General features: G+C 36.7%; 1 protein-coding gene across 2 annotated transcripts in view; it reads left to right on the forward strand.

Annotated features, from left to right (window-relative positions):
• LOC134540554 (adenylate cyclase type 3) overlaps positions 1–14,690 on the forward strand; it is a 195,591-nt gene that overhangs the window by 142,264 nt on the left and 38,637 nt on the right. For both annotated transcript variants that reach the window (XM_063383369.1, XM_063383370.1), the window contains 4 exons: positions 4,807–4,887; positions 9,047–9,159; positions 11,276–11,437; positions 13,529–13,616. In XM_063383369.1, coding sequence (XP_063239439.1) covers positions 4,807–4,887; positions 9,047–9,159; positions 11,276–11,437; positions 13,529–13,616 — 444 coding nt within the window. The remainder of the gene's footprint in view (positions 1–4,806; positions 4,888–9,046; positions 9,160–11,275; positions 11,438–13,528; positions 13,617–14,690) is intronic.

Consider the following 14,690-nt stretch of genomic DNA (forward strand, 5'->3'; position numbering starts at 1 on the left):
ATTTACATTAGGCTAAATATTCGTGGATATCATGACACAACATGGCTGCGTGCACATTAGTACGACCAACTGTCAACAGGTGGTGCTGGCAGTAGAAGTATTCTCGGATACAATCCATCCCTTAGAAATGCGCCCTTTACACACTGTGGCTTCATTTGTTGAAAGCCCTGTCACACTGTACAATATTCGCTTCCAACACCTTCCCCTATGACATCACCCAAAACTTCACTAGCCCGGCCATGTTTGTTTGACAAGTTGGATGACTTGAGTTCCCATCAAATATCTTGCGCATAGGACGGATTCGGGGACGAACCACAACGCCGAAATACCACAACGCCGAAATACCACAACGCCGAACGTACAATAACGCCGAAAACCATAACGCCGAATGCCAAATTGACTACAACGCCGAGAGCTAGAAAACTGCTGTGTACCACAACGCCGAATTACCACAACGCCGAAATACATTAACGCCGAAAAATGTCATTGCAGGACTGCCACAAAGGTTAGGTTAGGTAAGGTTAGCACCCAAATTTATTCAGTTGTTTTTTATTTTGCTCCTGTGGGCGCCCCCCCCCCCCCCCCCCAACAACCTCCCCGCAGCAACATTTTTCGGCATTACTGTATTTCGGCGTTGTAGTACACATCAGTTTTCTAGCTGTCGGCGTTGCGGTCAATTTGGCATTCGGCGTTATGGTATTCGGCGTTATTGTACGTTCGGCGTTGTGGTAACGACCCGACGGATTCTAAAAAAAAAGTTTGATGTTGAACGCGGTCGGCCAATGAAACTCATGCCTATCGAAAACGGAAACAACATCCGCTTCCATCTCAACCGTCGTTTAAAATGGCGAAGAACACATGGCCTGTTAAAGAGGTAATTAAAATTAAATAACTAAAATAATCTTTATTTGAACGTCCTATGCAAAAAAATCATTTTATGTGAAAAAATGAAATTATTTCTCCTTAACTTTATCTCATTATGTAACGAATATTATTGTAAATTAAATTTTGCTAATTTAAAAAAAAAATTAAAAATGCATAAACATAATAAGTTAAAAAAATTATGTCCAAACAGTGTGATGTTTTTTTTTTAATTTAAAATTGAGAGAAAAAATTGAAAAGTTTGAGATAGCTAACAAAAAAAAATTAAAAATTTAGGAAGCCATTTTCCGTCCGGTGCTATCCATCCAACACTATTGTCAGAAATACTGGAGATAAATATCGCAAGGCTTTCGCGGCCATTGTCCGAATTAGGCTTGCCTTCTGGGTCGTAGCCCCGTCCGAGGCGAATACACACATTTCACCGACGTTTCGGTCTACACTGCAGTCGCCATCATCACCAGTGTAGATCTACCTGCTGAGGTTATCAACATGGTCTTCTGCCTTCAATACTATCGCCTGAGAGTGGGGGGGAGTGTGTTTCCCGATTTTGCGGGTGTGCCAGGGCCTTAAGGGTGTGCCTCCCATTTCAGGTCAAGATTTTATATTTACGGTAATTACAGATAAACGTGTAGATTTTTTTGAATTTTTAACTTTCACGAAACGAAAAATATATACAGCGCATACTTTTAGCATAATTAGCTGCCAAAGTTACATTTTTTTAAACTTTTTTGGGTTGTGCAAATAAGGAGAATTTAATTTATTGCATAACTGAAACTTTTTAGGTTTAACTGCAATGCCACTGTCTACTTAAAGAAATGGTTTGAATTTCTTTTAGAAAATATTAATTAATTTTATCTGGCATTTCAAAATTCTCAAATTTGTTATGTTTTTGACAGCCAAGAAACATGAAATGATTTTTTGTGATAGAAATAAGCGAACCATATCATGAAGTAGCCAGTGCCATTGCAGTTAAACCTAAAAAGTTTCAGTTTTGCAATAAATTAAATTCTCCTTATTTGTACAACCCAAAAACGTTAAAAATGTAACTTTGACAACTAATTATGCAAAAAATATGGGCTGTATATATATTTTCCATTTCGTGAAAGTTAAACAATCGAAAAAGTCTAAAAGTTGATCAGTGATTAATATAAATATAAAATCATGACCTTAAATGGGAGGCACCCCCTTTGTTAGTGCGTTGTAAAAGTATCACTGTGTACATATTTGATCGGAAGGGGGAGGGGGAGGTGGTTGTTACACAGAGGTGCCCACCCCCCAAACACTATGACTCATCCCCCCCTAACCTAATGATGCAGCCCCCCCCCCCCCCCGAAATTTGTTATGCCATTTTCTCAATGATTTACTCAATTATTTTATAATATTATACTTTTTAGTATTATATTTTATCACATTTTGCATTAACTAAAATTGATTTTCTAATAATAATAATTTCGGTCATATCAGGTAATATTTCCATCCCTGAACCGACAGATGCCAAACTGCTTTCGTTGAGGAAAGTGCGGGGTTGCCAATTTGATTTACAAGATCCCTTTCAATTATCAAAGCACCAGAAACGTATTTTCACATTAGAAGCTATAATTATGTAAATAATATATACATTTTTCTCGTCTTTAAAATCCCCCCCCCACCCCCCTGAAATTTTAATGACGCAGTCTGCGTCGTTTACCCCCCCCCCCCCAATTGTGGGCACCCCTGTGTTACACGAGCGTTTGGCAAACTTTGGAGTGCTTCGCGGGAACTGTTAGAGGCACGGCACTCATCCCTGTGGAATGTGGACTACCCGCTGTTGACGGGGGAACAATGGCTGGGGAGATGCAGAGATAAGCCTGGGCTGTGGAAGGCCCTTGATCCCCGGCTGAGATGAGGCACTCCATGTACCACTTCAGTCTCCAGCCTCCAGGGTCCCGCCCTTGAGCGAAGCTTCTGCTATATGATCTAATACAGTTTCTTGGACACGTGCCATTGGAATTTTTGACGTGGCAACGTCCAATAAATCGATGAACGCCGGCTGCACGCACGAAAAAGTGTCCCGTTACGCACATTGTTCCGTTACGCTGTGTTCCGTTACGCTGTCGGCGAGTGCAGTAATATTAGGTTATGTTACAATTTACTATAAAATTATGGTGATTCATATAATTGATGATAGATATTTGATTATAGTTTATTTATATGAAAACTTGTTCATAATTATATTTAAACTTTATAGCTAAACGCCAGTTTTTTTTTTAAATTAATTACAAGTCATCTACACGTGAACTGTTTCGTCGACTGTTTATAAAGTGAAGTTGAAAGTTAATGTGGTTTTCATTGCTTATTACAACAACAATTTCGGCAATAAAGATTATTTATTATTGCTGCATTTTAAAAATCTTATTACTAGTATAATTTAAAGTATTTATTCTTTAATTATTAAAATAAAAAAAAATATTAAATTTTATTCATAAAAGCATGCAATCATTTCATCAATGTTTTATTATGACGTTGTCACGTTAAACTATCGTCCGTAAACCGACTTTACAGACAACCAATTTTTTTCACTGTTTGTCACGGGGAAAAAAATAATTCATAAATGCAAAATTTCCTACTAATGTTACACATGCGAAAGTGTTTATCTGTTTGTCCTTCTTTCACGCAGGAACAGAGCAACAGATCGACATGATTTTTTTTGTTGCCTATAGATAAATGTTCGGGCTGGGGAGTGACATAGACTACGTACAATTACGAAATACCAACCCCTCAAGGGAGTGAAAAAAGAGGAAATAATTGCCAGTTTCATAATAGAAAATCACAAGACGTAGGTGTCATTAAGTGAAAAAAAATAATTTTAATGGAATATTTATACTTTCGTCAAAAACTATCTTGGATTTAGAGGTTGATTCCACAACCCTAAAGATGATTGCTGCAAATCAGAGAAACGTTCTACCACGTCGGCACGTGCTAACAACTAAAGTTAAGATATTTCACTATATATGGCCGCGAAAACTAACTTTTAACCTGAATTTAATTTGCCAGTTATATAATGGTAATACTATTCTATATGGTCAAATTTTGAATAATTTCCGAATAATAGGTTGGCAAAGTCATAATTGTTTTACAGTGGGTCAAAGAAGTGAATATTTAGTACAATTACTTTATTCGTCCATTTTACCGTAAAAATAGTTTTACATAATATTGTGGGACACGCCAAGAAATATCAGTTCAATGTTAGATTCACTATACAGTATTCAAAAACACATTCAAAATAATAGTAATAATTATATTAAAAATGCAGATAAAAACATAGCCTATGAAGATAATGTAGATACAAGTAGCTGTACACAGATGGTCGTAAAACAGTTATAAAGGCACAGATACAGCTTATGAAACAAAACAAAAAATAGAGACAAATATTTACAGATAAAACTAAAACAGTAGTACAGATATATATATCTGTAAATTTTTGTCTCTATTTTTTTGTTTTGTTTTGTTTTATAAGCCGTATCTGTACCTTTACAACTGTTTTACGACCATCTGTGTATACTTATATCTACATTATCTTTATAGGCTATATTTTTATCTGAATTTTTGATATAATTATTACTATTTTTATGTGCGTATTGGAATACTGTACATTAAATCTAACATTCAACTGATATTTCTTGACTTGTCCCACACTATTATGTAATAAAACTATTTGTATGGCCAAATGGACGAATAAACTAATTGAACTAAACATTCATATTAATAAATATATATATATAATTCTTTAAAGTCAGAAAAAGGTACAAATGCACACATGCATAGAGGTAAAAACAGTGATGCAAACGAAATGGTGCCTTTTGAATGCCATCGAGTTGAGGTTACGGCAAGTGTGAATGTGCGGTACCTACTAACAATCGTGTGCAAAACCGTTTCATCTTCCAGTTTCAGCCGACGGTGGAAGTTCGCAACGGAACCGTTACAGACGACTTGGCGAGCGAAGTGAAAACCCTGGACGATTCAGCGGTGAGTATTTATGGTTGAAAAAAACAAACAAAAAAAAAAAACTAAAGTCAGCAAGTATTTCAGGACTCGCTAGAGATGTGTCATGACCTCGGTAACGAGCAAGTTCATTTGTTCTCATATTGCAAATAATCTTATAATTAATTATGGAACTCGGGCACGGGAATTCGGCGAAGGATTCTTTGAAATAATGCCGAGCGAGATGGGTATACGCAAAATTATGTTTGCAACTACATTTCTGGACGCGAATCACAAGTAGTTTCCGCACCCGCCGCTAGATTTAGCTGCCGGAGCAGCTAAGTCTACTATCGAATCATTCGATAAGCAGAATTTTTTTTTAAAAACTATTCTAAAAAGGTTCCGATAAAAGTGAAAACACTTAAAAATAAAGTACTAAACCCGGATTTGGACCTGATTTATTTCCAACAAGGAATTTTATTATAACACTGTTTAAATGGTTAAAAATTCAGCGAACATTTAATACTTAAAGTATCCCTTTGGCTTTGTGAATTTGGTTCGCGCCACCCACTACACATGGGCCGCATCGTTGTTACATATTTCCGTTACACGCAACTTCCGTTACATTTACGAAATTACTCTAACAAATGCCGTTTACCGAGGGTTAAAATGTTTACACATAAAAAATCAAGGGCAACGCATTGCTAGTATTTGTCTTTCACAAAAAAAAAAACGATAATCCTACACTTTTCGTACTAAAGGCGCAGGAATATTTTGAAGTTTATATTCCTGTACATACAATCATTTTTTGGAAACTTCAACATTCTAGACAATTCTGGAGCATTCCAGAATATATATTCTCTAATGTTCCAGACTAGTCGATCAGACATGTTACTGATATTCCATGCAGTCAAAATGTATGGTATACTATCTTTTATTCACTGCATCCAACAATCTTATAAAAAATTTTTTTACAAAAGCTTTCGGTACCAATCTTAGAACAGATGCAACATTTTTCATACCGAGGAAGTGATTTTGACCTTTCAACTTTCCAAATAATCATTCCCTTTCTTTTATCCTTTTGTTCCGATTCAACCCATTACCTAACGCGACCTACATTTTTAAATTCTGTCATTTGTGTTTCATTCTAGGAGTTGTTTGAACCAAAAAATTAATAAGATGTATGAAAATATATATTTAAATATCTAAAAAATATAATATTTTGAGTTCATAATGACTTTTGGAGTCTGGAAGAGACAAACAAAATATGTACAAATTTTCCGGAAGTCGCTCCATTTTAACAACTGTCAAGACTTTGTTTAAATTCTGGTAGCAAAACCCGGAAGACGTTTTTCTGCTAGTGTTTTTTTATATACCTATGTCTAAAAAGGGTGTTTTATATGTAATCTAGAAATTTTAAAGCGTTTGAAATGGCATTCCATTTTAAACTCACTCATCGAATACTAATCAAAATAACCATCACTATTTTTTTGTTTTTGAGTATTGAGGGCAGTAAAAATCGCAATATACCAATTCCCATGGCGATCGGTTTGAACGGTTTAGAAGTTGATGCGCTGCAGCGCCGTCTAGCGGCGAGTTACAATAAAATAATGGATAGCCTAAAAAAACATTCTTCATGAAAAACAAAACACTTCGATGAGCCAACTTTCATGGCGATCGGTCAAACGGTTTCCGAGTTTAAAACGTCGTGCATAACCAACATCTTTTTTTTTTTTGACGTGACAACGTCTAATAAATCGATGAACGCCGGCTGCACACACGAAAAAGGATGACTCATTGTCTCGTTACGCACATTTTCCCGTTACGCTGTGTCCCGTTACGCTCATTGTACGCTTGCGCCGCATCTATCTCTCTTCCACTCGATTGGAACAACCATCGATTTGACTTTTTCGAGGCACATTAAACTTGAAACACTCACATTCGTTTCCTACTTTTCCTATCATCGTCCTATCCTTAACAGAATAACACAGATTGGAAGAAGTTAAATAGCAAACATGTATAAATGTTAAAGTTAAAATAATCTCTTCGTTAAAGTAGTAAACATATTTGAATTATTGAGTGCAAATAAAAGCAAATTTATCAATTAAATTGTAGATTTCATTTCACTCCGCCTTTGTATCCACACAAAAGGTGATAATTCAATAAAAATTATTAAATTTTATTAATAAAATTATGCAATAATTTCATCAATGTTTTTTTATGACGTTGTCACGTTAAACTATCGTCCGTAAACCAACTTTACAGACAACTAATTTTTTTTTTTATGTGTGGATATCATTAATCCATACTGACCTCTCGCCAAAGCGAGGGTTCGATTTCCGATTTATTGGATGATCCCGTTTCCCTCACCAATTAATCCCGTGACAGCTCCGTACCTCATCTCTCCCCTCATGAATCCTCCAGGCTGGCCGGAACGACAGGTAGGTCCCTCGGGTGGAACAGCCGGCTCCTTTCCATCCATGCAGACCCTGCCTCGGGCGGGAAACCACATGTCGATTTTCATACTTTGTTTCTCCAATAAACACGCACGAGACATGGGGGAAAAAAGCCCATAAAATGCTTTTGTCAAAAAAAAAAAAAAAAATTGGTTGTCTGTAAAGTCGGTTTACGGACGATAGTTTAACGTGACAACGTCATAACAAAACATTGATGAAATGATTGCATACTTTTATGAATAAATTTAGAATCATTTTTATTTTAATAATAAAAGAATAAATACTTGAAATTATACTAGTAATCAGATTTTAAAATGCTAGAATAATTAACCTTTATGCCCGAAATTGTTGTAATAAGTAATGAAAACCACATTAACTTTTCACTTCGCTTTATAAACAGTCGAGTGGAAGAGAGATAGATGCGGCGCAAGCGTACAATGAGCGTAACGGGACACAGCGTAACGGAACAATGTGCGTGACGGGACACCGCGTAACGGATTAATGTGCGTAACGGGACACTTTTTCGTGCGTGCAGCCGGCGTTCATCGATTTATTAGACGTTGTCACGTAAAAAAACCAAACACGCGTGAAATTCCACATAATTACACCAATGAGTGTAACGATTTTAAAAGAATATCAATATTCTTACCAAATTAATATGTATGCACTTCTCGCTATATTTTATGTACTTTTACAAAAGATTATTTTGGAAACCAGTTGCCAAGAAACAGTTTGCAATATTTCAAGAAGAAAAAAAATTGAACTTTGTACAACACATGGCTTTTTGTTATTTTTTACATGTATGAATTACGTTTTTCGTTGTAATACTGATTATTTCTTATAAAATTTGGGGCATAATGTTTTATTTTAATTCAGTTTTCATTCAAGCATTGATATTTATTTTTAACCGTGGAAAAGATAATCGAATATTGAATGATTATTCTACATTATTTGTTTCTTTTAAATGATTATTAGTAAGCGCAGTTAATACTGGGTAGCTATTAAAGGAACTGTTTACAAATAAAGATAACTATTGGATACCTTAGTATTACTGAAAGCATCATTTTGCAGCGATACAGTTGTTTTCATATAGATGTATAAGTTTACATATATCTGTAATTTTACATGAATTTGTGCTGTTTACACACCTTGTCGTTTGTGTGTTTAAAGTAGGGATGAGCCAGCCAAATCCTCAAATGCCATCAAATCCTAAGTACTTTTAAGATTCGATATTCGTGGGAAGAATTAATTCTAAGAAAATTATTGAAGGAAAATTATTAAGATTTTATTTATTTTTACATTATTTTATTTTTTTACCCTTGACAACTAGATTCTTATTCGGAGGGGTATATTCGAGGTAAATCCTTCATTTTAAAAATTTTGAGATTTTGGATGCGAGAAAATTTGTGATTTGACCCCATCACCAGTTTTTTTTTTTTTTTTAAATATTAAAAATATGTTCGTGGTTGTTAGTAAGCGACTGGGATGATTTGTGACTTTTGACAACCTCCCGCCAAAAATCATTTCCTCGGATCCTCGTGTTGGTGATAAAAAAGAATCTGATCTTTTTGGGCAATTTCGTCTGCCCCTCCCTCCTCCCCTTGCCCCTGTCGGGAGACTCGTGGCGGTTGGCGTGAAATGTAGAAATTATTTTAGTATTGAATAAATGTGCTCATGGATAAAGATAAAAGGGGGGGGTGGGGGAGTTTTCCCTGGACTTAGCGAGTGTGTGTTGTTGTTGTTGGCAGTGCGCCAGTCCTGCGGAGGACAGCAGTATCCTGGGCAACGGCCGGGCCAGGGAGGACTCTGAGGACTTCAAGCGGAGACTGCGCAAGGAGCTGATGAGCAGGGACGGACACAAGTACGTCCTCCCCCTCCCCCCAATAACCCCCCACCCTCCCCAAACCGAGTCCACATTGTGTAGGGCGACGTCAAACATCGTCGACCAACACGGGAAGCCTTTTTTTTACAGACGAGAGAGCCAAACGTCCTCTCATGCATCTTCGGGGTTTTATTTTTTTATTTGTGCACTGTAAAAGGTGAGGTTAGCCACATCATAAATACTTTAAAAACATTGTGTTTACGGTTGATTTTGGTTAGGATAGCTACGTTAAATATACTGTGAAATCATGTAAACGGTTTCCTAGCCCTGGATAGCTACATATTAAAAGGTTATTTGCTGAGCAACCATAAAAATGATTTTACAGTATTTTTAATGTAGCTATACTTACCTAATATAACCAAACATCAACGGCGAGCATGAACTTCGGGGAACTTCAGGTGTGGCTCTCTCGTCTGTGAGAAGAAGTCTTCCCGACGAACACATCCACGTGGTTCCCACACGTCGCGAACACCACTTTAACAATACGAAAATCCCGGACGAGAAATTCAACGTGGGACTCCTTTTATTTATTTATTTTTTTTTTAATTAACGCCGAGCGTGATAAATTATGTACGCGAATTTGTGTTTTCGACTGCATTTCCGGACGCGAATCACAACGTAGTTGCCGCACTGTGCCGCTAGAATTCGTTGCCGGAGCAGCTACGTCGTCGTAACGATGCGTCTCCGATAAGAGCGAAAATGACTGGGTGGGAAGGGGGAATTGGCGCATGTTCTTATATACGTGCGTTGGGAGTAGTTAAAAACTTACTTAATTTTTTTTTATATTAATAATTAATAATATAATTAAAAAACTGAAATGATATTATAAATACGGTTGGTAAAGTATAAATTCAAAGAAATTTAAAAAAATTAAATAAACACTTAGAAACCAATATTATCTAATCTAAACACATGTATAATTTAATTATTTTAAATGATTTATTAAATATAATGTTATAATTTAAAATGCATTTAATATATACAAACGGGAACTTAAATTCACTTACATAAAAGCACTCGGAAAAGGTAAAAAAAAAAAACACCATTTATATGAATAATATTCACAATAAATAAATGTTTTTTAACCATGTTGACCATTATTCAATATAATTCACCAATGTATGAGATTTGAAGGCACATATATAATTTTTAATTGCATGTCTCAATTTGTTTTGCAAGTTGCGCGCGTATCGTAAAAATTCACTATCACAATTTTTTTTTTCATTTAGCGCCTAAAAAAATAACTTCTAAAATACTAAACACAGGCTGTGGACCTGAAATTCAATAAAACATTTATTGATATAGTTCCCATCTTGTTAAAATTCACTGAACTATCAATACTTTAAAGTTCCCCTCCGCCACAGATGTCAGCACCGAGGTTACAAATGCGACGGCTGTTACATTCACGAAGATACTGCTACCAAATGTCGTGTACAGGGGGCCAAGATGTTAAACGTCAGGAACGTGACTTGAACCACGTCCCAGCATGCCAACTCCTGAAAATTACTAACTCCGTGGTAGAGAGGTTAAAAAAAAAAATAAGTGTCATCTATCATCTCCCATCATGCTGCCTCCTGAAAATTACCAACTCCATGTAGTAAGGTAAACAGAACTTCAATCACGTCGTTGCATTGCCATATCTTGACGAATGTTGACTCCGTGACGATAAGGTAAAATAATGACAGCAACCATGTCCCAGCATTGCCGACTCCTGAGATTTTCCAGCTCCATAAAGTAAGGTAAATAAAACGACTTGAAATCACGTCTTTTTCATTGCCATCTCCTGACAATTGCTGACTCTGTGACGATGAGGTAAAAAAGTGACTTTTATCTCGTCGCATCATGCCGACTCCTGAAATTTCCCAACTCCATGAAGTAAGGTAAATAAAAAGACTTCAACCACGTCTTTTTTTTTTTCATTTCCATCTCCTGACAATTGCTGACTCCGTGACGATGGGGGTAAAAAAAAAGTGACTTCAACCAAGCAATCTCCTGACCATTGCTGACTCCGTGACGATGAGGTGAAGAACAGTGACTTGTATCAAGTCCCCATGTATCGCCGTCTCCTGACGCGGAGCGCGCGCTTCTCTCGCAGGGACCTGACGAACCACACCAAGTTCTTCAGCCTGGCGTTCACGGACCCGCAGAAGGAGCGCGAGTACAACCTGCACAAGGAGGCCTTCTCCAGCGTGTCCGTGCTGGGCTGTCCGCTGGTGTTCCTGGCCACGTCCGTGGCGCAGATCATCGTGCTGCCCAGGCGAGTCCGTGACCAGCTCCGTCTTCCCACCCCACCCTCCCTCCTCCACCCTTCTCCACTGGCGGACCGATCACGTACACACGCTTCTGATCACGTACACACGCTTCTGATCACGGACACACGCTTCTGATCACGGACACACGCTTCTGATCACGGACACGCGCTTCTGATCACGGACACGCGCTTCTGATCACGGACACGCGCTTCTCTTCGGCGGAACACGCTTCTGATCACGGACACACACTTCTCTTCGGCGGACACACACTTCAGATCACGGACACACACTTATCTTCGGTGGACACACACTTCTGATCACGGACACACACTTCTCTTCGGCGGACACACACTTCTGTTCACGGACACACACTTCAGATCACGGACACACACTTACCTTCGGTGGACACACACTTCTGATCACGGACACACACTTCTCTTCGGCGGACACACACTTCTCTTCGGCGGACACACACTTCTGTTCACGGACACACACTTCTGATCACGGACACACACTTCTCTTCGGCGGACATCGAAGTCCAGAGGATACTGTTACACAGGAACTACTAAAATTCGTAAAAAAAAAAAAAAAAAAAAGGATATTCGTTCTGATTTAGTCCCCGGGGACTCGTGTGTGGTCTCAAAGAGTGACCTTGTGGCGTTCGCATGATCGCGATAAATATCGTGTGGTATTTAACCATAGTTTTTAGTGGAGAAACGTGTTTTACTTAATTTAACCCAGTTTTCTCGCAATCATACACTGTTTCTTGCGGGAAACGAATTACGTGATATTTTCCGAGACACACAAATCCCCCCCCCCCCCCCCCCCACTCCTCTTCAGTACGTGAGTATGGATGAAATTTGGCTCGACCCCCCTTCCCAAAAAGCCTCACGTAATTTATGGACGCTCCCTTAGGCGTGATGCATCGTTCCATCACGACAGAGTCAATAGCGCGGGGTCGCAATACCACGAAAAGAGTTAACACTAAGAACTCTAATGCAGCTCTCGTAAAATCATTCCAAGCCAAATGTTTTCTTAAAAATGAAGCTTGTAACGCGCCAGAAAAAAAAACGCGTAGGACCTACAGAAATATTTCATTTCCTGTTGATAGCTGAAGTGCATAAAAATTTTCAAGATATTTGTCTATTGCATAAAGTGATATTTGGTTTATTTTAGATACAAATGGAGCAAGCTAAATATGTATTGATAAGGAGCAGAAATTTAATTCCGCTGTTAGCTATGATAATATTAAAAATAAAAGCAAAAAAGAGAAAACAGTTGAAGTCACTACAAATATGAAATTGTTCTCGAAAGTAAAACGAAATTTCTTTTTTTCAGCAAAGATTTTTCAGGTGGATAAATATTTTTGAAGTTTAGTTCTGTAAGGTTTCCGTTTTGCTCTCTGTCGTGCGGCACGACGCGACGAAATTAGAAACATAATCTACTTCTTGCGGTTCTTCGAGGCGTTGTAACTCCAAATTGAGTTCACGGGCATAAATCTGTCGCACTGTTAATTATCCTTTCATAATTCTCCTCTATGGCCTACGATGAACCCATTTACCCATGCCAGATATTTAACCCTTCCGTGTTTAGAAGATACAGTGAATAGTCAGGGAGCGTGTGCGCTTTGTTATTTATATTTAGTCTGTATGAGTATGAATATGATTAAGGCAAAATTTACGTTATAGAAATGTTCTCATAGTTAAAATGATTTCAAATCATATTTTTATACCGAACTTAATTTATACTTTAGTTTACACAGAGAAGTTGAAACTCAAACATTATTGTGTTCTGGCCCGAATATAGAGCCAAAGATGAACAAATGTACAATTTTTTAAGCTCTTTGGTGCTGTCTTTTTATCTGGAAATAATATTAAAACTGGTTTCAGCATATGCTCGTTATTACTCTAAACATAAGTATAACATTTTTTTTCCCTTATGTGCATCTTAAGAACCAAAGATGACCTAATGGACCAAATTTCAGCTCTCTGTGTTTTTTTTTTTTGGATCTGGATATTTCATGCTCGGTCTGTGAGTGTCATGTGCATATGTATACGTGTGCTTCTCCCGTGAACCGACAACAGTTGTTGATGTAGGGACCTGATCAACTTCGTGTCATTCGGGGTTGGGTTCCTTCTGCTGGTCATCTGCTCTGTGTTCTGCGTGGCCGAGTTCATACCAAAGGTAAGTTCGAACTGCCTGCGTCGTGATAAATGATTTTTTTTTATATAAATTTCACATTTAAAAAAAAACTTGAACAAAACTTTACTGCTGAGTAATAATTGTGTACATAAGATTCAAAATTATAAAAGGTTTTCACGTGAAGCGATTACGAAAGTATCCTATAGTAGTAACTAAATAATTGGAAATTATATAGATGCTTGCGAATTTAATTTTTGGCAACTATAACAAATCGATCGTTTTAAAAAAAATTAGATTTCTCCTTGCTCTATGGAATACTGTTATTTTTTTAATTTATAAAACATCTATTATACAAATTTATGTACAAGTTAATCATATATTAAAAAGGTAAAGTTACTAACTTGTACCTTGTGATGTTTGAAGGAAATGCATTATAGCCTACAAATGTGTTTCACACAGTTACACAATATTTAATGTAATCAAATATTATTTCAAAATTAAATTTTGATACGAAAAAAAAAATTTCTTGAGATAAATACGTTTTATTTTGCTATCTTTAAAATAGCGTAAAATAAAAAATATATATAAGGTCGAATAGAGGCGGGTTTTCCAACAGACTAGCCACTACGATCGTATTTTAAAATAAATTATTAAATAAAAAATACCAGTAAAAAAGTGTCGGAAAAAGATTTGGGAAAAGCGAATTTCTGTAATGGACAAGTAACTGATGCTCTAACGCGTCTGCTGATGATAAAGAAAATGACTATAATTTGGTTTCACGACACTTGGTTTTTATTAATTTACAACTTGTTATTAATTTACATACAATATTAATTTTTAAACGTATTTTTTATCAAATTACAATTTTTAATATTTTAAGGCTATCGGTTATTTTCTTTTGTATGAAAGCTGTTTAAGGGCATAAAAATACACTATAATTTTTTTTTACCTACTTCGCATTTGCTCGTGTTTAATTTAATATTTCCTCTTATTATATGCTGATTATGTTTTTGGTTTTTTTTTCGAAAATATGTTATTCTTAACAAGGAAAATTCACAGAGAAAAAGTTATTTGGTCTTATTCGAAGTATTTATAACTTTATTTTAAAAAAAAATA

Source organism: Bacillus rossius, chromosome 17, assembly GCF_032445375.1.
Source record: "Bacillus rossius redtenbacheri isolate Brsri chromosome 17, Brsri_v3, whole genome shotgun sequence".
NCBI classification, from domain to species: domain Eukaryota; kingdom Metazoa; phylum Arthropoda; class Insecta; order Phasmatodea; family Bacillidae; genus Bacillus; species Bacillus rossius.